The following is a 25,713-nucleotide window of genomic DNA, read 5'->3' as shown; positions in this document are numbered from 1 at the left end:
TCTAAAAAGCCGGAGAGACAGTGAGACCGCTGTTACTAAACACTGTAGGCCTATAGCAGGGGTCTTCAAAGATTTTCTGGCCAAGGACCCCTTAGCTGAGAGAGTGACCCCCACTACATGTTGTAGCGTAGCCTATAAAATTGTTTTGTAGATTCATAGACTTGTTTGACAGCATTAGCGTCAGTGTATGTTGGATAGGATTAATGTGTATTCTCAGACATTTAACCAGCCCTCAATACTAAGTAAACTTGGCCTTTGGCTCTATAGTGTGTGGCAATTGTAGTCCTAAAGTGGCCATGTTTTGGGGCAGGTGGTCTGATGGGAATAGAACATTAGTTCTATGCCAATCAAACAACTGATTAATTGAAACACCTGTTTGCCCCTAAACATGCAGGCCGCTAGGACTACAATTGCCGTTGAAGCCCCACCCCGTCCTCACTCTGGTGTCGGAAGCGTTTTCCGCATTCATTTCTTCCATAGACATTTCATAAAGTATTTATTTAAACGTTTTTAAGCCTTGGACAAAGCCACCTCGGCTGGAGAGGAATCATGACAATATTCACATTTTTTTGAATGCAAAGATTAATTAGAAAGCTGAAAAAAAGGGCAGGGTACAAGACTGTGTACATCATTATTTTTAAAATTGCGGAAACTACACTCCCAGAATGCATTGCGAATGACACACAATATAGCCCTTAAATCACGCTCAGTTTAGTTATCCAGGCCAGCATATGGCCTGAAATGTAGTGATTGTCATCTCTGTGGACGCTCTTATCGTCATCATTAACACAGTGCATCATATTTGTAAAAGAAAGACGATCGCTCACGGAGTTCTGCTGAAGTACAATAATCCGCCGGGAAGACAGGGGGCAGTAGCTACTTCCGCGGTAACCGCAAGATACGTGAAAGAAGAAGAAGCTAGACCAATCACAGACGTCGAATTCACGGGATGTACATGTTTAGCAGTATGGGTAATGCAGTTCTTCTCCGTGCGATCTTGATTAAAACGTGTTTTTACTAAAACTAGAGTGATTGCATACATACTCGGGGGTCAAACAGGTGGAGGATGCATTGAACATTTGGGCCAGTTTTACTCCCATCTAAGCATATTTGACCCACTCTTTCTTATCGGCCTCTGGCTCTGACATAACCAACTCCGGCAGGTTTGGTTTATTGATTTATTATCGCAGGGAAAAAAGCCAAACAGGTTAAGAGACATCACACAGTGGTCAGACATTGGACCAGGCCGAGGCGTGCTTTATGAGTTCTCATTGGTCAAATTGCGAGAAGGGGAGGAGAGGAGAGGTGGGTGGGATAATGGGGTCAGACCCACCCTCCAATGTTTTGTTGGTTGACCTTCCCTAAATCTGGAAAAACAACTACTAGAGATATCAGCAAGGAAAAATACCAACCCAAACAAAGGCAATAGTGTTGAGGAAGGAAGTCATAATAATGTGTGTGTGTGTGTGTGTGTGTGTGTGTGTGTGTGTGTGTGTGTGTGTGTGTGTGTGTGCGTGTGCGTGTGCGCTAGGGCATTCACGAATAGTGATTTTTAGTATTCGAATTATTCGATCTCAAAGTATTCGAATAGTCGAATATTCAACATGACTGGCCAAACTGTCAAATATTAAGTACAAGAGGCGAACATTGTGAAAATAGCCGATCTACATGTCACAACGCCTCGCAACGTGAGGCGTTGTGAGCATGTAGATCTGCTATTTTCACAATATTTATCTGCGGAACCGAGTCACATTAAATGTAATACCTACAATTCCAAGTGCTTGTCAGGGTGGGGGTCCCCAGTTCAAATATGTTTATTTTGGGGGTCACTGCCTAAAACGTTTTGAGAACCCCTGGTATAAAGCATTCAAAAATTCATCCACCAGTGGCATTGACAACTCATTCCTATGACTTCCTAACTAGCCAAGCTTTATAAACCCTAACCCTAACCCCAACCCTAACCCATATATTTTTTAAAGAGAAAACAATAAAAAAAAAAAAGAAATAAGCGAATATTCGACTTCGGTGAACAACGTCGAATAGTGACTTTGATATTCGAATATTAGAATATTAGAATATTTGGTGAATGCCTTAGTGTGTATGTGTGTGTGTGTGTGTGTGTGTGTGTGTGTGTGTGTGTGTGTGTGTGTGTGTGTGTGTGTGTGTGTGCGTGTGTGTGTGCGTGCCTGCGTGCGTGTGCGTGCCTGCGTGCGTGCGTGCGCGCGTGCGTGTGTCCGCATGCACAATCTGTTGTGTTTATATACATCAAGCCAAGGTCCGACACCGGCGTCAGAGTAGACCTCATCAGTGTTGTTGATGTGGACGGATGTTTTGACTCGGACAGCAAGAGACGCATCATGACTTGCAACATCCTGACGTTAGACTTTGACTGGGTCAGTCAGGAGGAGGGCCTCATACTGTAAATACAGTAGGCCTTGTGTGTACGTGCAATTGTGAAATATTATGTAACGTATGGATTTTATTTGCTGCAATTGTTGCCTTTTTTTTTTGTTTATGTCATAATTCCGCTTTGACTAATTATGCTCAGGAATTTCAGGATTTATGCTTTTGTTTATTTGTTGGTGCGGCTGTAGCTTAGTGGGTATAGAGTCCATATCGTCGATGTCTGGTGAAAACCTTGTATGTCCAAAAAACTTTCGTTTTGCATTTTCCATTTTAAAAATGATTTAAACTAGTGAAAACAGCCGATCTACAAGCACACAACGCCTCGCACCGCGAGGCGTTGTGTGCTTGTAGATCTGCTGTTTTCACTACTTTTGTGCTAAGGCCTTGTACGATGAAGCAGGGCTTTGATTTGCGAAAGAACATACAAATTTGAAACTTGGAGATACGAGGTTTCCACCCGACAACGACGATATGTGAAATTGAAGGTACGTCATGAGGGTTGACCCCATCTTGCCCTGTATAAGTGTTGGACGTGTTTCCCCCGTTGGTTTACTAAAGGTCTGTGAAGCTTGGAAAATCATGTTTTGAATCTGAGTTGTGTTTTTCCTTGCCTGAACCACTTTTCAAAGAACTCAGGCCACCTCTTACCTCTACCGACCGACCCAAACATCATTTCAACATCACCAGCAAATAGCATACACTATAAATTCCTGAGCGTTCATTTAACTTTGAGAGCGTAACAATCTACCCCTATGGGTACATCTTTCATGATTCTAGAATGTCCACATGGGACCATGGGTCTGTGTTTAAGCTGAAACCAACAATAAAGCACACACATCCACTCACTAAAAACCAGGTGCTGGGGTGAGGTCAGAATCCAAAAAGAATAAAGTCTGCAGACTGGGTCATGCGCCAAAGCTTAACATTTTTATTTTGATTCGTTTTACAACATTGAACTTGACATTTCCAGCCTACTGGCTCTTCATTAGATGAGTTTAAGCTGCCTTTGATCCGCTATCCTGTCACTCAATTTAGGGTGTTGACCCACTGCTGAGAGATACATTGCTAGAGAGAAGGTTAAGCAGGAAAATATTCCATCTGTCACCCAGCGGACTAAATAGACTAAAATGACCCAGAGACCAAATATTATTTGATTGCCAGAGAACCATAAGAACAACAGTAGCTATAGATGTACAGTAGTCTCACAGAGCCTCGACGATCAGAGTTCTCTGCCAACTGATACGTCTGGTGAAATAATTCATGAATGGGCTCAAACTGGGCGGAAACGAGCCGGTCTGCGAGCTGGGGGGTCATTGGTTCCATCTCTGGCTCCTTCTGGCTGTGTGTCAAAGTGTCCTTGAGCAAGACACTGAACCTATAAACTGGAAGAACCCATGCAAGGTGGAAGGTCGTCGGTTCTGTCTCAGGCTCCTCCTGGCTGTGTGTCAGACTTACAGTAAGTGTCCTTGAGCAAGACACTGAACCCGTCCGTAACTGCTCCCAGTGAGCAGGTCGGTGCCTTGCATCGTTAGCCTAGTTCCAGACCCTGAATCGCTAGCCACACCCCTTTAAATTTTTTGTTTTGGCGAATAATGAAGTGAAACGAAATGTCAATTCAGGCTGAGTGTCAGGCTATTGCATCGTTGCCTCAGCAATCAATGTGAGAATGTGCATCGCATGTAACACGCAATATGTAACTGTGCTCCGCCATTGTGGAATGTGAGGTACATGGTACTTTGAGTGGTTGAAAAAACAAACCACAATATCAATGCATCCATCCATCTTCAACCGCTTATCCGGAATCGGGTCACAGGGGTAACAGTTCCAACAGAGATCAGTGTTCCCTCTCTTGCGCAACATTAGCCAGATCCTCCTGGGGGATCCCCAAGTGTTCCCAAGCATTCCAGTGTGAAGATGTAATCCCTCCATCTGATCCTTTGGTCTGCCAGGGGGTCTCCTCCCAGTGGGAAGTGTATTGAGGGAAACGCTCGAGAGGCATCCGTACTAGATGTCACCTAAGCTGACAGCATTCCAAGCGAAGGAGCAGCAATTCTACTCCAAGTCAGTTAATTTAAAAAGTTGATTTTAATGAGCCATATTAGAAGCCACTCAGGAGGCCTTCTGGAAATTCTCTCGACTTTGTGTTGAAGTGTTTTTGATTAAGACACTGACTGAACCCCTAAATGCTACCGATGGGCAGGTTGGTGCCTTGCACGGTTGCTTCCGCAATCAGTGTGTGAATATGTGTTTGAATGGGTATAATGAAAAGTGCTTCCAAGAAAGGTGCTACAGAAATGCAACCATGAATGACTGTAAAATGGAACATTTTCAGAAGAACTTCCTTCCTTCCTTCAATTCTGCAATTGCAAATCCCACATGACCCAGTGTTTTTGGAAGGAAACAGTCGCCTGTATGCAGAACACTGTACAGACGAGTAGAATGTCTTAATTGTGCCTTAATGGCCATGCCCATTTTGCAATGTCTTTACAATTCTTACCACACATTGTTGCACTTGAGGCATTTTGCATACAGAACACTGAGTCCAGGTGATTTTCCGTGTGTGTGTGTGTGTGTGTGTGTGTGTGTGTGTGTGTGTGTGTGTGTGTGTGTGTGTGTGTGAGAGAGAGAGAGAGAGAGAGAGAGAGAGGAGAAACATGAGTGTGTATATTCTGATTATCTGTAAGCCATAAAGAACGACAATCAAAACGGGGAACTGAGGATTTATTGCTGACTGACTCATGATAATTACAACTAGCAACCACACTTGACCTAATACAGGGTGTGCCATGTCATGTGCTGTTATTTTACAATGTCTTACCTAATAGCAATAACAAAAATACATGAAGTCACATGCATTTACATACATTTACATTCTGCCTCTATCTCAGACCCGTGGGCCGACAGATTCAGATATTCGTAATTTTTTGGGTTCTCAGAAACCATTGGTCGGCCAAGTAGGCCATACATGGCCATGGGTACACAAGAAGCAAGTTGGCACCTAGACAGAGTGCAGTCTAGTTGTTATAATTATATACAATTATATTTAGGCTTCGGCTATCGATTGTCACGTTGCTACATTGAATTGAATTTTATATTCATTTGATGCAATGCATTTCTGAATCGATTATTGTTTACACCACTAGCACACACACACACACACACACACACACACACACACACACACACACACACACACACACACACACACACACACACACACACACACACACAATATAGGATAGATTTATAGATATTTGTAGTATTAGTATTATGCTGAATGTTATTCTTATGCACCTGTACACAAGATGTAATCATAAAGAAACATTGAACCTTGAGATCTGTTCATGTCTGTAGCCACCACTGAGGTCACCAAGGACATTTATTTTATCATGGCGGTTTGTAGACTGACGCACAGTTAGTTGCTCCTATTCTGAAGACATCTCACACTGTCGGTTTCAAAGCTTTCCCATACGGTGACTGACCATATTAGGATATTGATTGGGTGATTGACACAGGATCAATGTGTTATGGACATGACCAGGGGCCTGGGATGGCTTAATTGGTTCCAGGCTTCAAATAATGTAGATATTTTCGTCACTGCCCTATAGTCTTCAAACCCTGGGGCTGGTATCAATGACCTCAGTATTTCTAAAATGTTGCCCTACATTCCTGTGTCTTCACGCTAGACACTAACTGGCTACCAGAGCTCAAAATAACACACTCTGCAGGAATGCAATAGCCACAACAATCAACAAAGTGAGATACAAGCTAAAGAATTGTGTTGTGATGTTTGCTGCCTGGTAACAATGCGTTCTTATGTGATTAAGCCAGCCCGATTGAGGCAACGTTGCAGAGTTCTATTTACAACACTGCCTATAAGGCAGCTTATTTTGTAACACAAGCTACTTTGGATGAGCAATGTGTTGCTTACAATTCATCAGTGTGAACAGATTTTAGACCACAGCTTTCTCCCCGTCTTACATCAGACATTTTCCAGCCCTTGATATTTTCGTCCCCCTTAATGAAACACAAGGATTTGTTTATCCATGGTAACATTGTCTAATGCAAGGGTCTTCAACAGGGCGTCCGGGACCCCTATGGGGTCCTCAAAGTTACCACAGGGGGTCCTCCAAATCTTTGTGTGGTAGAAGATTTTTAACCACTTGAACCCTCGCGTCCATATTCCGAGAACTTTAGCGCGAGGCGTTGTGAGCTTGTAGATCGGCTATTTTCGGCAAAGAGGTTTGGTGTAGACTGTAGAGGAGAAAAATAGCATAGTACAGAGTGAAAGGTCAAGTTTATTAAGTATTGACAGTTCAAGTGGTTAAATATCTGAAAACACAAATTGACATGAATCCAAAAAACGCTGATGATTGCGCTGTCAAACAATGAAACTATATGGTATATATGGGTTGTGGGGGTCCCTGCTACATCTCTCTCTCGACTAAGGGGCCCTTGGCCTGAAAACGTTGAAGAACCCTGGTCTAATGTCTCAAATCACTTTCCAAAAGAGAGAGAAAAATATATATAAACATTAAGTAACAAGTCATACACGTGATGTTCAAAACAAGAAGGTGGAGAAGTGTTTATCCCTGCATAGCCATGTGCCATCGAAACTGTACAGCACATCACACGGTAGCCACACTGTATATCAAGTAATTTATTAGTCACAACTGATAAGGTCTGAGTTGCTGAATTCTGCATGCCTGCCAGGGAAGACACGATGCACCTTGCAGGAGTTGCACTGTACACACGTGTTAGAGTTGACATCTGGCCAGGGCCAGCCTAGCCCCTAGTGCGCTGCCTGACAGTGAAAACTTTGCTGTAGGTCAAGATCGCCATCTCTCTCTCTCTCCCTTTACTATCAATAACTATCAATCAAAAGAATATACTGTATATATATATACATTTAAAAATCATTCTGTTAACACAATACAACTATACATCTGCGATGGTTGGAGGTATTTTCACTAGGATTCTATTGAGAAATGTCTCTGGTTTACAATTTCAATTAAGTTATTTGAAGCTGAAGGCATACCAGACACCAGTGGTATATCATCAGTGTATCGATCAACAGTGTATATGGGACTTGTTGTGTACATACGTCGACCAGTTTTCAGCAGTGAATATAGCCAGATAACAGGCAATATTAATATTAATGAACAATTAATATTCAATATGTAATATTTCACGGCCATCTTCTTGCATTGGGCCTGGTGTACAAGCTACACTACACCACTAAGATACCCATGTAGCCTATACCTGACAAAATATGTTATATGAGTTTAAAATAAAAGGTCCTTTTTTTGGAGTAGGCCTATCCTTTTAGTTGACCTTGTACTGTACTGTCACAAAACTGTACCTTTTCTATGCAAACCTCTAATGAAGTCTTCAATTAATCAATCAATCAATCAATCAATCAAATGGAGGGCTGTGGCCAAATACATCTATAATTTTGGGGACCTTGACCTTGATATAGTTTTGAACCCTGGTGGTGGACAAGAAAGAGCATGGGGCAGAGAAGACCTTATTACTTGGTAGCCATGGTATTGTAGAATGACAACAACACCTGTCAGCTACCCAAACAAAGGCATGCTGCAATCTATTTTGTTCATAGCAAATGTTTGTATAACAGCACGTTCTGTGCATTAACACAGGGTCACACAGTCATTGTCAGATGCTGGGAAAGTGAACAGGAAGATGCAGCGGTGACGGTATGCTATTATTATGTCTCATCATGTGTGTTTTGTTATTGCATGGTGTGTTATGATGTGTGAAGGGGTGCATGTGACGGTGTGCCCGGAAAGATTTGCGTCACAGCTCGGCCTCGGGGGGAGGCGGGGCAGGGGGCGTGGCTGGCTCTATAAGTAGAGCCGGTGTGTCTCACACACTATCAAAGTTAACGGTACTCCACGGAAGAGCAACAACTCCCAAGACCAGACAGCGCGTTTTATTTATTTCACTTTTAAATATTGTATTCTTTACAAACGGCACTTTTTTTCTTCTTGTTCAACGCCTTGGAACATTATTAAATTCATAGTGTGCAGTCACACATTATTTATATTATATTTATTATAAGAGGAGAAGACTCTACAATCAAGAATGTTTCCCGAAGCAAACAATAAGGGGTGAGTCATCTGAATGCATGTATCCTTATTGATTAATATGTTTCAATAATATAAATAGACAGTAATAAACTATATTTTAGTAGCCTACCTTTCATGACATGAAATGCAGCTTAAAACATAAAACAACCTTAAACAATTTTATAAAGGACTCTACAATGGCCAATGGTCGCTTTCACACCAAACGAGGCAGAATACACGCACAACGCAATGCCCAAGTGGCAGTGAGTTGCGACCTCCGCTTGTATCCTGTTGCGCTGCCTGCAAGCACATGTGCGCGGCATGCCATTCATTCAGTGGAAGTTATGCCCCTATACGGCAACACCGGAATGACTGGCAAGCCCAGGAGGCGCATAAGTCATGCTGCTGCCTTTATTAACGACTGTGAATCTGAAGCCATAGCTCCATATTCATTCATGGACAGCTTTTGATGAGAATTAGATTTTTAGGTTGTAATTTAATAGTTTGCTTTTTAATTAAGTTCAGTTAATAGAGATAGAAGAACCCCGAATTCACAATAAACGCTCATATCACACATTAATCTGTAGGCTATCAGAGCTAGAAATAATTGGCCTACTGTTAGGCCTACTACATTTATCACGTTCTGAGTCTATTTTGCAGCAAAATTATGTAATAGGCGGGCCTACATTTAATCTGAATCACTTTTTAGGTTGGATTGAAGCAATATCATCAGAATAAACCCAAGTCAGCCATTATAAAGTGTGTTCAAAGTTAATTCAAAGTTATGTGACACTGCATGTGACCTTTCTACAAGTACATGAAGTTGTCTGGCAGGAATAGAATGTGTCATCAACACAACCTGCTTACCTATTAACCTATTAGGCCTACTGCTAAAAGAGATCCCCTGGAAAATGATCTTACCACATGTTAGTCTTATAACAAGTCAAGTGATTCATTCATTGACCATCACATTGTATCTCGATAGAATATTTTCTTTATGATTTAGCCTTACAATCCATACTATCAAATAATTGATGTGATTTGTTTGCTGGTTGACTGAGGCTGATCACTGTGGTGGCCACCATCATATTAGATAGATGGCCGGATAGATGGATAGATATTTGGATAGGCAGACAGACAGACCTTTATTGATCCTTTGGGGGGGAATTCAGTTGCCACTGGCAGTAAGAAACACAGAGCACATACAGGAAGAAATAAAATGAACAGTATCAATACAGTATTATGTGTAGGCCTATATCAGTATTGTCATGAAAAGGGACAAGGAGACAGCAACAGGTTTATACCAAAGATGTTACAGTACAGTAAACAACTATACATTATAGACCAGAGAAAAAGTAAACAGCAGAGTTTATGAGTGACAGTCAGACATTAGACTATGGGCTGAGCAGAAGCGACCATGTGCATTTTCAAGGTGGAGATGACAATGTGTGGTCAGTCACGAGTCGATTCCGTGATAGGTTGCCACCGGTCACCCTAACCTGTCAATCTTGCTCTGTTGGCTACAGCTACAGCTACGAGGAGTGCAAAGCCACCGCTGACTGGCTAATGGCCCAGACTGACGTGCGGCCAATGGTGGGCATCGTGTGCGGCTCGGGCATGGGCGGGCTGGCAGACATGCTGAAGGACCAGGTGGCCTTCAACTACAAGGACATCCCCAACTTCCCTCAGAGCACAGGTGAGTTAAACCTACAATATTATTAAGCAGGAATAATATTGACGAGCGTTAACACCAACAATTTCTTTCACACATAGCCATTGCTAGTTAATTAGTCTATGGCAGGGGTCTTCAACAGGGGGTCCGGGACCCCAAGGCGTCCTCAGAGTTTCTACAGGGGGGCCGCCAAATCTTTGTGTGATAGGATAATTCTTTTAAAATTAACAACTTGAACCCTAACATCCCAATTCTGAGGAGAACTTTATTTTTGGGCAAATAGGTTTGAGGTAAAAAAAAAAGAGCAGACTAAGTACAGAGTGAAATGTCAAGTTAAGTATTGACGTTTCAAGTGTTTAAATACATATCTGAAAACACAAATTGACATCTAAAATGCAATGATGATTGTGCTGTCATCTATGAAAAGGTTGTGGGGGTCCCTGCTTCATCGCTTTCTCAACTAAGGGGTCCTTAGCCTGAAGACGTTGAAGACCCCTGGTCTATGGTTTATTGATTGACACCGACTTGTGGTATTGTCCTTTTTCCCTCAGTGCACGGCCATGCAGGACGACTGATATTTGGGACCCTGAAGGGGAGGCCATGTGTCTGCATGCAGGGCCGTTTCCACCTGTACGAGGGCTACCCCATCCAGAAGGTATGTTTATTTGTCTTCATTACCAATTATACATAAAGCAAAAGTTATCCAATTGTTTACACATTGAGATAAAGGTGGTTCGGCTATGCACCCGTTCTTGTGAAAGTTAGCTAATCGTTGCATAATATGACTGGGTTCATTATATAACATACAGCACAGCTCAGAGGCTGTTATGAAATCTTTTGCCTCTGCTTTCTATTCTATGGCCAGAAGGGAGAACTAGTGAGATGTGTGACTGACAGTAAATCAAATTTAGTATGTATTGTATAAGAAATCCTGTCATGCCCTGCAAACCAGTACAGCGAGCAACAGCATACAACAGCACCTTTGTTCATTTCCACTGTAGCCACCTGTACAAAAACATAAAAATCCAATAGGCCCACTCTTAAGACATTCAGGGTGGAAGCATTCATGCCAAGGTTTATGTGTATTGGTGTTTCTAGATCACATTACCCATGAGGATCTTCAAGCTCCTTGGTGTGGAGACAGTGATGCTGACCAACGCGGCAGGAGGTCTCAACCAGGACTACAAAGTAGGAGACATCATGATCATGAAGGACCACCTCAACATGCCCGGTTTCGCCGGAAACAACCCCTTAGCTGGACCCAACGATGAGAGGTAGGTACAGCATAGCACATTGTCTGACATCGACAACAACTTTCTAAATAGTTTGACATTGTTGCAAACACCTGCAAGAGTGTCTGTCAGCAGTAGACACCGAACCCGTTGTTAAACGTGGCGGCACACATTCAACACATCTATCATCTGAAGTCTCTCAACTGTCACGGTGTGATAGCAACAAATTAATGTTCCACAAGGATGAAGGATTTGAAGAATTGACAAAGTTTTATTCAAAAAGGCAAAAAGTTGAACAGAGTATCAGCATTACAGCTCCTTGAGGAGCAGGCCTCCTGGCCTCTCTCGTCAGCCCTCCCGGGCACAAGCCTCCTCTGCCCCATTCTCATACAGCTCTTATAGTCCATTCTGACAGAGATGCTATTCTAAACATGGTCTTATAAGGACATGTACTAAAGATAAGGGCAGCATACAAATAGTTACACACAGTACAGATTTGCTGACAGAGTGAGAGAGTAAGCGTGGGGGAGAAGCTGTTAAGATTTGACAGCTGTTGCTGGTTGACCACCCATTAATGGAAGAAAAACAAGTATATAATACACATATTTGTTACTCTATAAATGTCTACTACAATTCCATCCTTTTTCTTTTTGTGAATGAATAATGTATTCATTTACATATGACGGGAGATTGCCAAATCAATAGACATTTCAGACAATTACAGAATAGTAGATCTGCTCACATCTATCCTCTGAAGTCTCTCACCTCCCCCTGGGTTTCTCCCGCTGTCTTTACGTTTGGCAGGTTCGGAGTGCGCTTCCCCTGCATGTCGGACGCGTACGACAGGGAGCTCAACCAGCTGGCCCAGGACGTGGGCCAGGAGCTGGGCTACTCGGACTTCCTCAGGGAGGGCGTGTACTGTGTGCTGGGCGGCCCCTCCTTCGAGACCATCGCAGAGTGCCGGATGCTCCACAAACTGGGCGCCGATGCAGTCGGTGAGTAGCATCTCACACACAGACTCAGTGGCTCTCTGGACTGGTCTTCTCATGCTTCACTTCCTGGCAAGCTTATATTGTCTTATCTATCGTGTTTAACATTTAGGCCTGGAACTATTTAATGCTTCAACTATTGAAAAATAGCAGATATACAAGCTCACTGCGTGGTGCTGTGAGCTTGTAGATCTGCTATTGATAAATCGTGATTTTGAATATCAGTCTTTGAATATAATCTTTTTTTTTTTTAAGCTAACATTTTTAACTCAAATATGTGCTTCTGGGTGGTCCCTGGAACAACATATTTTGAGGGTCCGCGGCCAAATACATTTAATTTTGGGGGTCCTTGACATGAAAAGGTTTGAGAACCACTGATTTAGAAGAAGGATTAAGAAGACATTTATAGAATCGGGTCAAAAATATTCAAAGATATTCACGATCTTTCAAAAATAGCAGATCTACAACCTTGCAGCACGGCACTCGGTGCCACGCTGTGAGCTTGTATATCTGCTATATTTTAATGGTTAAAGCATAAAATAATGGTTAAAGTGGTTCAAATCTAAAGAGGTTTGCGTTCAGGTCCAAATGGCTTAAGATGATTAACAATGTCTGTCCGTCCTGCCCCGCCACAGGAATGAGCACGGTGCACGAGGTGATCGTGGCGCGCCACTGCGGCATGCGCGTCTTCGCCCTGTCACTGATCACCAACCAGGCAGTGATGGACTACGACAGCGAGGAGAAGGCCAACCACGAAGAGGTGCTCCAGACGGGCAAGCAGAGAGCGGCGCAACTGGAGAGGCTGGTCTCCACCATGGTTACCAGGATCGAACACAACAACAACAACTATTAGCCGGCGACCCCAGTCACCCAAAATGAGAGATGACCTGTGATGTCATGCCGTACTTTTTATTTCAGTATTTATCTATTAGTTTGGTCATTAAGGTCCACAGAATGATGGGCCGCCCTGCTCTGCCGGAAACATTGGGAAAAAGTTATTTGTATATTCACTGTCCCATTGACTTCACTATGCAGGAAAAGAAAAATATTAAAAAAAGAGAAAGAATCTGCTTTAAGTAGCATGTGAGGGGTCAAGCTCTAGGGGTTCTTCATGATTCTGAATCCATTGCAAGCATTTGTTTTGCATGAAAAACATTTCTTGGGCTAAAAACGGACCCACAAAACTGTGACAAGTCATCACTTTTCGCAGTTTTGTGGGTCCATTTTTAGCCCAAGGAATATTTTAAAAAGTACGGCATGATATCACAGGTTCAACCCTATTCCTTGAGTTTGGCCTATGGGTCCCTGAATATGTTTAAATGTATTCTCCGTTGCACGCAACACATCACACTATGGAAGATAATGGGAGGTTTAGTGGTTAGGAGTTTGGTGATGGTTATTTGTTTTTGGTGATGGCCATTTTCTTGATTATGTCCCCTAACCTTGTTTCCGGTTTTATCTCCATTTCACAAGGAGTTAAAGCCTTGAAACGATTAAGTGTCTAACCTGAAGTGTCTTGCGGTTGGGCACTTCAGGACAGTAGTTCTTGTCTGGGCTAATCCTCCATTGCGTTACAATGAAAATGAGTGAGAGGTTGGGTTAAGAGTGGATGGAGGTAAAATGTTAGGCTTAGGTCAAAAGATGTTGAAGCACATAGTCGTCTCGGCATAACATTTAGTCTACTAAACCAACTCAGGTCTTCTCACAGCATCAAACCAATGGACAAAAACAGACAAATTTGTACATTCCTTCAGCCAGCGGCTCAACAGAAAACTATCTGCTTTGGTCTCTTTTTTACTGTTTTAAAGTGAATATTTCTGTATTGCTTAACTTAATATTTGATCAGCATGTGTAAAATGTCTGCGATTTAACTTAATGAGTCTCTAAGAATTCAATGTGAAGACTGCATTTTTTTCTTTTGTTAATAGATGTACATTAGTTGTCTTAAGGTATTGTAATGTTCTTTGTGTTATTTAGTTTTAAAAAAATATGCCCTTTTTTGGTACAATGTTCCTACTAAAGTTGATATTTATTACTGTACAAGAGTGTGGTGTGGTTTGTTTGGGGATGGGAAAAATGCTGTTGAAAACAATTTCACTGTGACCCACATACTGTTTAATTTTACTTGGAAAGGTGAGACTTACATTCATCAGTACAGCACAACTTAACACAAATTAAGAATTCCCAAGGGCTAATTTATACTTTGTTGCGACACGATTCTCAGTTCAAAAGTGATACGTTGTCCGACTAAGTATAAACTTGCCTTCAGACTCAATAATACATGTCCATGTTTATATTGTATACAGAAAATTGGCAAATTCAAACAGGAAATTCAATTAACAAAATGGCATTGTGAGAGTGTCATACAGATTCATGTGGTTTTCTGTTCTTTGGGAACCACACAAAAGATTGAAATGAGTCAAGATACAAAAAAAAAGAAAAAGAATGCAAGAGTTTTGTTCCAAAATGACACATCCACCATTCTAACAATTTTTAAATCCATCTAAGTTAATATTTCACAATTGCTAGCGTGAAATTAACTCATAATAGGGTACTTGCGAAAAAGGTTATAAGTAACTTAAGCTCTTAGTTGTGAAACTGACAACAGTGGCTGGTCAATATTTTAGAGATATTGAATAATGTAGGCTACTAGTATATTATTTATGGATGGACTAATATCATGTTGGAATAGAACTCTTCAAAAATGAAGTGTTTGCCTGCTCCCCTGCTTGAAAGGAAGTTCATGTTAGGCAGGCTGACAACACATCACAGCTCACGCAGCATGCATACAAAGTATCTCTTAAGTCCATATATTGCATAATTGTACTGTATATACTTCACCCAAAAATATGTTTTGTTCCCTTTGAACAGCTAGATAAAATAAAAAAGGGCCACATCCATGACATCCATCTAGAACAATAATATAAAATCCAAGTTTAAAACTTCCTTTGTCGTATTTTACAAAACATGTTGCCACAAAGTACCATGCATGATGATGGTTAGGATTGTCCTGGTTCGATAAAGAGAGGGCTCAGCTGTTTGTTTGTGTGTGTGTGTGTGTGTGTGTGTGTGTGTGTGTGTGTGTGTGTGTGTGTGTGTGTGTGTGTTTGTGTGTCTCGTCAGTGTGGTTTTGGTTTGTTTGGGAGGCTAAAGATAAAGCCTGCAATATAAGACAAGTCTTTTTCTGAAAGAAGCAAGAATAGATGAAAGCAGAATGTCCTTCTTCACACCGTGATGGGGCCCCCCCATGTATAGAGGCTAACCTACTCACTGAGGGCTTCCACTTCACTAGTACCCCAGCTCAGTAAACCCGCAATGGCGGAGTCAAATCAAAGTCACAGACCCCCTGTTTGCTACCCGATCTCACCCCAGTCTCTGAAGATGAGCCGGGTGTAGTGGCAGGCAGTAAATTGCACTTTTATTTTGTTAGGGGTTTAGTTTAGGGATATTTTTCTTTATTAGCTAGGAACCTTTTGGCTATGTAAACCTACACCCTGAAGTCCTTACCTTATCACTTAAGAAAAAAAAACCTGGAGATTTTGTCTCTGCTCAAAAAACTATAAAATAAATTAATTTCTTGAAAAGCTGTTGTCCTAAATTATTATGTTGCTTTCCCTACCCTAGACAGGGGGCGTAACACGGGCGCTCAAGCTGAGCTGGGTGTGGTTCCACGTCCTCAGGCTGAACCTGAAGACCTGGCAGTTACTGGACCTGGTAAAACTAAGGACAATTCACAGTCGAGCACTTTAAAAAGGCGATTAATTAACCGACAGCCAGGCTCTTCAAAGTACGTATTTAACTAATGGAGCGTGCAATCTGGATGACAATTTGAGGGAAGACTTTTTGACATCTACACCCAAAAAAAAGACTCTGTGGTGCCACGAAAATCTTTTCAGTCACACTCACAGTTTGTTCCCCCAACAAACACTGTCGAGTCAGACGCACAGTTTGTTCCCCCAGACAATCACTGTGAGTGACCGGAAGACATTTGTGAACCTAAGCGACCCCAGAGTTAAACACCTGCTTCCTCCTTCAGCCTCAATGATTCTTGGTGGCAATTAAAAAAGAAGAACACTGTTCTACCTATGATGAGGGCCCAATCTGATGGACCAGTAAGTACTACTGCTCTCCCACAAGGAGGCCACACAGGAATCCTCAGGTCCGTTGTCACTGAGGCCAAAGGAATCCCCAAGGCCACGGTCACACGTAGCACACACACGGTTGGGCCTGCTGTAGGAGCTGTGCTACCCGGTGCTGGTTTAAGGAAACATCAGGGCGGCGGTCTAACTTTAGCCAACAAGATGAAGGCAGAGAAGCCGCTTATGGTGATCAAACAGAATTACCAACATCAAGAGGAGAGCTCTCAGACTCCCTTTGACAAGAAGCATGGCAGGATTGGCAGCAAAAGCATCTGGTGAACAAACAGTTCACACAAATGCAGCCAACTGCCGTCCTATTATTGAAGCTTGGCCAGCCACCAAACAGGAGAAACAACTCCTCAAGTGGGGAGGCGGTTTTGTTGGTAAAAATTAAAGATGGATTTTCCTGTGCCCTCTACTAGTGCTGAAGGGCCTTCCCAGACAGTGAAGACTAGCCAATCACAAACCCCGAAGTAGCCCGCTGAAGGGCCTTCCCAGACAGTGAAGACTAGCCAATCACAAACCCCGAAGTAGACCGGAAGAAAATGGATGAGGCTGTGCCGGCTAAAGCCACCACGGCTCCATCTCAGCCAGGAAGGGCAGCCAGAGGCCTGAAGCCACCTACAGCCAACCAGAGAGCGCTGCCTCCCAAACCAAGTCCAAGTCTGTGCCAACTGTGCCTTAGCCCAGAGACAACTGGAAGAGACTCCACAAGAAATCACAGTGTCGAGAAGAAATCAGGGGGCTACAAAAATCGCTCCACTCAACATGAAGATCATGAAGAAGGGCAACTTTATATATTTGTATTTCATTGTTCATTATCTGCTTTTGTTTGTACCCAATACATAAAAAAACTTAAAAAAGGATTGTCCTTGTTAATTTATTCTAGCAGTAATTGATTTGGGATTTAAGCCCTTTTGACCAGAAAAACCAAGTCAATACAGTTCAGAGTGGTAGAGTTGATAAGCAGTAGTCTACTGTAGGACTGCAGTTGATAATGCAGCGTCCCGGTAAGAAATAGGCTTTGTTTTATGCTACATGACGGCACATTCATCATGATGTAAGCAGCCTGCCATCGACTCTGGATGGAGATCAGGCCCAGTAATCTTTCATGAGTAGACCTTTTACATTGAGGCAATAGTAACACTTGGCACAAGACGTAAACAAAACAAAATAAAACAAAACATTTAAGCCAAGCAAACTTCTTTCTCAAGTTTGGCTCTCACAATGTGTGTACACATTATTAATGACAATTGTATGTGTGGAGTGTTACCATGCATCCCCACTGCCAGGCAGCAGCTAAATGCAGTTTATACTGTGGCTGACAATGCATTAATTTACTATAGGACCAGAGGAATGTTCAACAAATTGGCACAATTTCCCCCTTTGTCGACATGCAGAAGTTAGCGGCGATTAAAAACACAAACCCTATAGAGCACTTAATTTACACATCCTACCTGGGTTGCGTCCCCCCCCCCATTCAAATTTCCCATAGACTTTTTTTTATATATATTGCGTCAAATAGGAACTGTATTCCAAAAATAAACAAATGATCCCGGCGGTTTGACTCATATGGATATGAAGCATCAACTGATGTTACTGCCGCCAAAGTGTGACTGACTATCGTAAACTATACAGAGCCATGCACCTCCCCGACGATATGGTTTATTTTTGGACCTCAGCGCTTATATGAGACGATTCTAAAATGACCCAACTTCCGCAACACAGGGGGTGAACGAGTGACGTCAGGACTTCAGTACTATATAAATATCCTTATTTGACAAAGATCCCCCAGGGGTCAATTGTTTGTCCACTCCGTTTCCCCTCTAGACCAAATCTCATTGCCGAAAATAGCTGATCTACAAGCTCACAATGCATCACAACACTGCATGTTCGTGACCAGAAAAGGGACGCCAGGGTTTTTTACCTTATTTTTCGGAAGAAATTAGCATGGAATTAGGTACCAGCTTTTGCCCTTGTCTTATTTGCTGCTGTGGCCATTATTTATAGGCGAGAAGTGACTACTGTACAGCTGGTTTGATGCCACAGCTTGCAGGAAGTTCTGACACGAGACATCACACCGCTTTCAATACAAACATATAGACAGATTTCTCAGCGAGGCAACGATAACTGCGGGGCGACAGTGGCTCAGGGGTAGAATGGCCGCTTGGGAACCGGAAGGTTCCCAGTTCGATCCCGGCTCCCCCAGAGTTAGTGTCGAAGTGTCCTTGAGCAAGACACTGAACCCCCAATTGCTCCCGTTGAGCAGGTTGGCGCCATCGGTGTATAAATGTGAGAGTGAATGGGTGAATGTAATCTCTGAAAAGCGAATTAGCACATTGGATAAAGGCGCTATATAAATGCACCATTTACCATTAACTGCGGTGTAAAGCTGCACTGCTTTGCACAGCTACATGGCAGCGCTCTGGAAAAAGGTCTATATGTCACTTATATCATCATATTCAAGCAATTGCTGATTGCTTGACTATTGACTATTTTGGTCAAAATGGCATGCTTTTGGTTCAATGAGAACACACAAGAAAATGTTAAGAGACAAAGTTTCCTTTGTCTCAAATGTGTTTGTATGCTCTGGAAAAGAGCAACTCAGTTAAGCTCAGTTAAGAGAAAGTGGTCATAATGGTTGTGAATGAACAGAAATGTTTAAATGGACCAAAAGCAAAACAGTTTTTGAAACAGGTGTTTGTGTTGATGACAGAGTGCAATATTAATAGCGTCGATGTGTAGCAATCCGGTTAGCTCAAACAGCAGGGGTGTGTCTGTGTCTGTTCACAGTTCGGTTAGTTTTCTCTGACACAAATGAAAATTTAAGCACTTTTAGCACCCCTCAGGACCACACACCCGTTTTAACAGCACCTGACAAGATGACACAGACAGAGGGAGAGTGTCCCAGCTATACCGGTGGCGTGCTTCCTTCCTTCCTTCCGCATTTGGCAAAGTAGGTTAAAAACGAGTCGAGGCAAATGATTTGGCACATGTTCCCGATACAGATATTCGTAAACAGTTTTCAGAGCATGTCAGCATCAGAGAGCGTTGGCAGCGAAAGGGAGGAGTGGAACAAAGAGGCACTTCTGAGATGAGAGACACAGGACTGGGGACAGGTTGCAGTGCAGGAGTTACTATGCCCCACATCCGGGTAAACAGGAACCCATTCTTCTTTATGCAAACATGGTCAGAGAGATCCACTGTGAGGGAGAGACAAGCAGGCCAGATATGCATTATTACCTCTCATGAATGCAGTAATGTGAGCAGTCTGTGCACTGTGCAGAAGTCCTGGAAATAACGCAGAACATAAGACACTATCCTCTACAAACAGAGTATCTCCATATCTATTCTTCTTTCGTACATCACTCCCCTGATTTGTCATACAAGGGTGTCATGCAAATGTAGAGAAGAAAGCAGATAGTTTGCGACAAAACTATCTACATTGCGTCCATTCCATTGTAACATGTGTTCTTTCTTTTTTTTCCACATTTCCTGATAAGTAGATGTAGACCTAACAGTTTTGGACATAACAAGGTTGCCACCCGATAGAGATAATTATGCACATAAACTACAAATTATTTTAGACTTTAGCTATTGAAAAATAGCAGATATACAAGTCACAGCGTGGCACAGAGTGCCGCACTGCGAGCTTGCAGATCAGCTGTTTTTGAAAAATCATGAATATTTGTGCAAATCTTTGAATACATCTTTTTTTAAAGCGAACATTTGTAACTCAAATATTTGTTTCTGGGGGGGTCCCTGATACATTATATTTCGAGACAGGGGTCGGCGTTCAAATACATATAATTCTAGGGGTCCTTGATATGGAAAATGTTTGAGAACCACGGATATAGAAACATGCGTTTTTTAAAAGCTTTAGAAGGATTTAGAAGACATTTATGGAATCGGGTCAAAAATATTCAAAGACTTGCACAAATGTGTGCAAGTTTTCTAAAAATAGCAGATCTACAAGCTTGTATATCTGCTATTTTTTAGTAGTTAAAGCATAACATAATGGTTAAAGTAATAATGCGTTCCAGGTATAAATGGGTTAAATCATGTGAGGACATACTTGGAAGAAGTTGAGGGCTATAACCCCGTCGGCATCAGTGTCCATCGTCTTGAAGGTCTCTGTGAGGTGAGACACAAAGACAGACAGACAGTCAAGCCTCATTAGTGTGCCATTCTATAACCGTCGTATCAGAGCAGATATGATGGCTCGTATCAAGGGGCGGCATTGGCTCAGGGGTAGAGAAACCGTCTTAGAACACGGAGGGTTCCCAGTCCCCCAGAGTTGGTGTCGAAGAGTCCTTGAGCAAGACTCTGAACCCCTAGTTGTTCCCGGTGAGCAGGTTGGTGCCTTGCATGGTTTCCTCCGCCATCGGTGTATGAATGTGTGTGTGTGTGTGTGTGTGTGTGTGTGTGTGTGTGTGAGAGAATGGGTCAATGTAAATACACCATTTACCATTTATAGGTACCGTACTACCGATACTAAAAGTGTAATAACGCAACTCACTGAACATGGTCTCTAGCCGAACCAGGCAGGTGACAAAGTTGTCAAAGTCAACGGACAGGTCAGCCTCTGTGTAGCGCAGGATGATGAGCTGGAACAGGTGGTTGGTCAACTTAAAACCTGGAGAGGGGAACAGTTAAAACAATGATATAAACCACTACAACTTGAATGAAATAAAGGTCAACAAGACTTCTTTTAACAGGAAAACATTACCCCAGCCATGTCTTTGAAAGTGTGATGTGTAATTTCCTCAGACATTTGCTTTATCAATGTATTCTATTTATTAATGATATCATCATCTGGGTTTCATCAGATTATCTGCCGTGGCTGTGCGGCTGAGGCGCGACTGCGGTTTTCCCAGGGACCCTAAGCGTAACGGTGGGGGCCAAGGAGCTGTACAAGGAGGTAGGGAGCGCTTCGCTGTGTTCATTTGGACCGCGCCGAGGTGCCGAAAGTCGGGGGGATTTATTATTCTGTCCATAACGGCACATAACTCGGTAACGGCGCTGAGTCGGCTCATGCGACCGTCGCAACGCTCGACACGGCGACACACTCGCTACCGCTCGCTTGGCGGTGTCTCACGGTAGCCTGAGACGGCGCGCCTCCGTCGTCATCACCCTTGCACCCCCACCGTTGCGCTCAGGGTCCCTGGGAAATTAGATAGGCCTACACCTGAAGTTGCATTTGTTTTGGGGGGAAATTAAACGGAACCAAGAGGAAAATGTACCTGCTGCTTCAAGGGCCATTCTCATCTCATAGGAACTCATGGTGCCCGACTTGTCCAAGTCAAACTGCCGGAAAACAGTCTAGCATGATGACAGAAAAAGATAGAGAAAAAAAAGATGGTAAACAAGGCAAAGAGAGGAAAGGGGGACAGAGCCAAAGACAAACAGGGGGAGACAACAAATGGGAACCAATGAGAATCCAGCACTGCGTGCGACGGGGCCAAAAATCAATCAATGTCAGACGTTGCGACTGCAACGAAACAGGGTCAAAGCTATATGGCCCCGGTTTGACGCATTTGGGTTTAACCTTACCAGATATCGCTTTATCTTCTCCCAAAGGACATGGAACTCTGACAGGCCCAGCTTCCCACTGCCATCAGACTGGGTACAATGGTCAAGGTACTGAATGTTCTGATCTGCTCGGTCCTTTACCTAACCAGCGGTCATTTCAGGTCATGTCAAGTGTGTTGGTGGGGGTAGACCCATCTAAAACACACTTCTCCCATCTTTGGCGCAACAACATTTAGCCAAATGCTGCTGCACAAAAGAGCATTTTGCCAGGGGAATTTACCCAAACTCTATTTGACAATAGTCGCATTTGGGCAAAAGAATTTACCCAAATTCTGTTGGACAACAGGGCATTTATCCATTAGAGTTCAGTTTTCCCCTTTTTTTCTGAGCCAATATGGCGTGTGTCTTTCAGTTAGAAGCATCAGACTGACGTCTGAGAGACAAACATTAATTTATGCTATTTTCAATACATACTTACTTTAATATTCATATATTTTATTAACCCGCCCAGCGTCCACTTGGGGAGGGGTATACCGTATATGTGACACCACAGGCAGGAATGAGAGGTGACATAATATACTGTACCACATGAGCCAGTCAAACTCAACAGATTAATAATTAATAATCAATAAGGTCTGTGGCATGTGCACTAAAGCTCAGTTTATACATCACTGCACAACAGTGTCATTTGCCGGAAAGAACACATCTTCAAGCTACTGTAAGCTTCAAGATTGAAAATCAGTTATTTGTCGGCAAGCGACACCGCAGAACAAGTATATATTAGGCATAATTGCTACGAACCAGAACTGCCATACACATGCTATTTGCTATCTCAAGACAAGGATACATCCATGAGGTTTATCATACTGCGGCAGGCTTCTTTGCCGAAGCCATCCGTCTTCAAGTCTTTATCTGTTTAAATCAGAGAGAAAAGAGCATGTGTTTACTTTTGGTCCCAACTAAGCACTTAACCATGAAAGAAGATATTGAAGGAACATCTGGCATTACACAAAATTATTGTACTTTGGTTTTTAAAACACAGTAGTCCACTTTTACAAACTGGATCCTCAATATTGAGTAAGTTCAATAATATTTTATTTAAAAAGTTAGGTTTTCAACTCCTTTTATCCAAAACGAAACATGAACGGTGAGGATGAAGATAGTTGTTTTTTGTTACTAACGTTTGCTGATGATTCTGTTGAGTATTGTCTGCAGTTCTGTGACGCTGATCTCCATGTCCTGTCGGCAGAAACAAAGAAGTCAACATAGAGATGACTACACATCCCATAAGCCATTGCGCAACCAACTCCACTTCCTGGAGGGCCTACTTACTGGACCGGCCAGCTGTCTGAAGAGACCCTTGAAGGCTGCATCAATTTGGCTCTCGTCCATCTGAGTCTGAAACGCGCACGCACACGCACACACACACACACACACACACACACACAGTTAAAGTATATGCATTATAGTATTTAAATCAGTTGCTGTTCCAGTACCAAGCAGTGAAACTCATAAAACAAAGTTGATGAGGGGACAGCATGTCATTTCATAGCATTCATGAGTGCCATATGTTATTAAGGTGAAATCTAGCCACGATGTTTGTTTGCTTTGTATTTGCTACTTTAATCCCAAACATGAGTCTCAGGCATGATCTGCCCTGGGTAGGGTTCTTACCTCAGGTGGAAGTTCTGCTATGACATCGTCATCAAGTTCCCTATGAGGACACAAAGCTAAAGTCAGATCACTCAGTCCATCTAGTGGCAACCTCCCAGACCAACATGTGTTGGATGTTCCCATAGTACTCTCTCTGGTATTCATGCTTCCAGGTTCAGTTACAGTATGTCACCAATGACTAGCTTTTAGTCTTGCATAGGTATATTGCTACTGACATTTGCTTTTGCAGGGAAACATCACCAATATTCTCAATCTGCAAAGAAATAGTGGTTCATTTTTATGTTTTACATTGCCTTCACACATTACCTTCAATAACAATGCTAACATTTATAAACAAAGCCACTATGCTCCAATTATTCATTTTAGAATTCAGGAGGAAGAATGGCAATATACAACTGTGTTGGCTCTCAATCCATTCCTTCCCATCCACCACCACCACTTACTCAGAGTTGGCAGGCTTCTCAGAGAAAACCCTGAGGCAGAAGTCGGCCTCCTTCTGGGGTTCAAAGGTGGAGGGGACGACGATGTACTCCCCGGCCGGCAGGCGGAAGCGAGAGCTGACCTCCCTCAGGTTGATGAAGAGCTCGGAGCGGGCACTGGAGGCGTTGGTGAGGAAGAAGTCCCTCTTCAGGTGGACGCCTGACCTGCCCTTGTACTGGTGAGGATGACAGGTGTCATTAAAGCAATGTAAGACGTGTTCAATAGAGAACGTACTGGTGAGGATGACAGGTGTCATTAGAACAATGTAAAGCCATGTCTAGCCGTGTTCAATAGAGAATGTACTGGTGAGGATGACAGGTGTCATTAGAACAATGTAAAGTCATGTTTAGCCGTGTTCAATAGAGAATGTACTGGTGAGGATGACAGGTGTCATTAGAACAATGTAAAGCCATGTTCAATAGAGTGTACTGGTGAGGATGACAGGTGTCATTAGAACAATGTAAAGCCATGTTTAGCCGTGTTCAATAGAGAATGTACTGGTGAGGATGACAGGTGTCATTAGAACAATGTTTAGCCGTGTTCAATAGAGAATGTACTGGTGAGGATGACAGGTGTCATTAGAACAATGTTTAGCCGTGTTCAATAGAAAATGTACTGGTGAGGATGACAGGTGTCATTAGAACAATGTTTAGCCGTGTTCAATAGAGAATGTACTGGTGAGGATGACAGGTGTCATTAAAGCAATGTAAGCCATGTTCAAGAAATGTTCTCTTCATGTTCAAGTCCTGATGTCACTGATGTTCACCCCCAGTATCGGTTACGATACTCATATTTGATACAATCTGGCGAAAATCTAACTAATTTGGCTGCGGTAACATTAGCCGTCAGTTGATTCGTCATATCCATGCGAGTTAAAAAGGAAAGTCCATGGGAATTCAGAATGGGGTAGGACATGTAAATTATGTCAGACTTCGGTGCTCTATAGAGTGTGAACTGGACCTAGCGAGGATGATAGGTGTCATTAAACTAGTGTAAGATGTGTTAGTGCTAATAATCACATTGCAACATGTAGCGTTAGCTGTGGACAAGGACTTATTGGATGCGTGCGTGTTTGGCCTATCTCGTGAAATCCCCCTGAAGTTGGGTGTTCTCGTTCAAGCACACATTGTTGCACTTATGTTAAATCTTATGATAAATGTGTCTGTAGCAGTAGACTAAAGGGATATAGTCCCACATTCTCAGCCGATAGGGACAATAAGCCCCTCTGTCCTACAGTACTTACTTATTAGCATAACACACAGGGCCTGATAAGAAGTAAGAAAGCAGACAGGGCAGAGAAGTACTGAGAGACTCATACTGTACCTCATTTGGAACCTGAGAGAGAGAGAGAGAGAGAGAGAGAGAGAGAGAGAGAGAGAGAGAGAGAGAGAGAGAGAGAGAGAGAGAGAGAGAGAGGAGGGAGGGAGGGGGGGTTCAAAGTTAAATATTGGAAGGGTCTTTTCAATAATTGGAAATGAGCACTAGCTGCAACCTGAATTATTG

General features: G+C 42.7%; 2 protein-coding genes across 2 annotated transcripts in view; one reads left to right on the top strand and one right to left on the bottom strand.

Moving 5' to 3' along the window:
• The first annotated feature begins 8,315 nt into the window (after positions 1-8,315).
• pnp5a (purine nucleoside phosphorylase 5a) lies at positions 8,316-14,428 on the top strand. The gene is made up of 6 exons (XM_080741886.1): positions 8,316-8,534; positions 10,019-10,188; positions 10,716-10,819; positions 11,263-11,438; positions 12,201-12,391; positions 13,021-14,428. Exons 1-6 carry the CDS (start codon positions 8,509-8,511, stop codon positions 13,236-13,238), a joined length of 885 nt encoding a protein of 294 aa, XP_080598012.1. The 5' UTR covers positions 8,316-8,508; the 3' UTR covers positions 13,239-14,428.
• Positions 13,573-25,713, bottom strand: part of capn1 (calpain 1) — a 57,282-nt gene continuing 45,141 nt past the window's right edge. Inside the window, exons 12-22 of the mRNA XM_080741884.1 lie at positions 25,534-25,545; positions 24,174-24,385; positions 23,731-23,770; positions 23,389-23,454; positions 23,238-23,295; positions 22,904-22,968; positions 22,078-22,146; positions 21,768-21,846; positions 21,044-21,160; positions 20,600-20,658; positions 13,573-19,727 (exon numbers count right to left, since the gene is read on the bottom strand). Of these exons, the coding sequence (XP_080598010.1) occupies positions 19,701-19,727; positions 20,600-20,658; positions 21,044-21,160; positions 21,768-21,846; positions 22,078-22,146; positions 22,904-22,968; positions 23,238-23,295; positions 23,389-23,454; positions 23,731-23,770; positions 24,174-24,385; positions 25,534-25,545 (804 nt within the window). The 3' untranslated portion in view covers positions 13,573-19,700. The remainder of the gene's footprint in view (positions 19,728-20,599; positions 20,659-21,043; positions 21,161-21,767; positions 21,847-22,077; positions 22,147-22,903; positions 22,969-23,237; positions 23,296-23,388; positions 23,455-23,730; positions 23,771-24,173; positions 24,386-25,533; positions 25,546-25,713) is intronic.

This window comes from Nannobrachium achirus, assembly GCF_963921795.1.
Source record: "Nannobrachium achirus genome assembly, chromosome: 14".
Classification (NCBI taxonomy): Eukaryota; Metazoa; Chordata; class Actinopteri; order Myctophiformes; family Myctophidae; genus Nannobrachium; species Nannobrachium achirus.
The sequence above is the reverse complement of the archived record's forward strand: the minus strand, read 5'-3'. Positions and strand labels throughout refer to the sequence as shown.

Coding starts and splice junctions, on each gene's coding strand:
- pnp5a (XM_080741886.1), top strand. CDS start 8,509: ATGTTTCCCGAAGCAAACAATAAGGG. Junction 11,439..12,200: donor GCTGGACCCAACGATGAGAG/GTAGGTACAGCA, acceptor TACGTTTGGCAG/GTTCGGAGTGCGCTTCCCCT. Junction 12,392..13,020: donor ACTGGGCGCCGATGCAGTCG/GTGAGTAGCATC, acceptor GCCCCGCCACAG/GAATGAGCACGGTGCACGAG.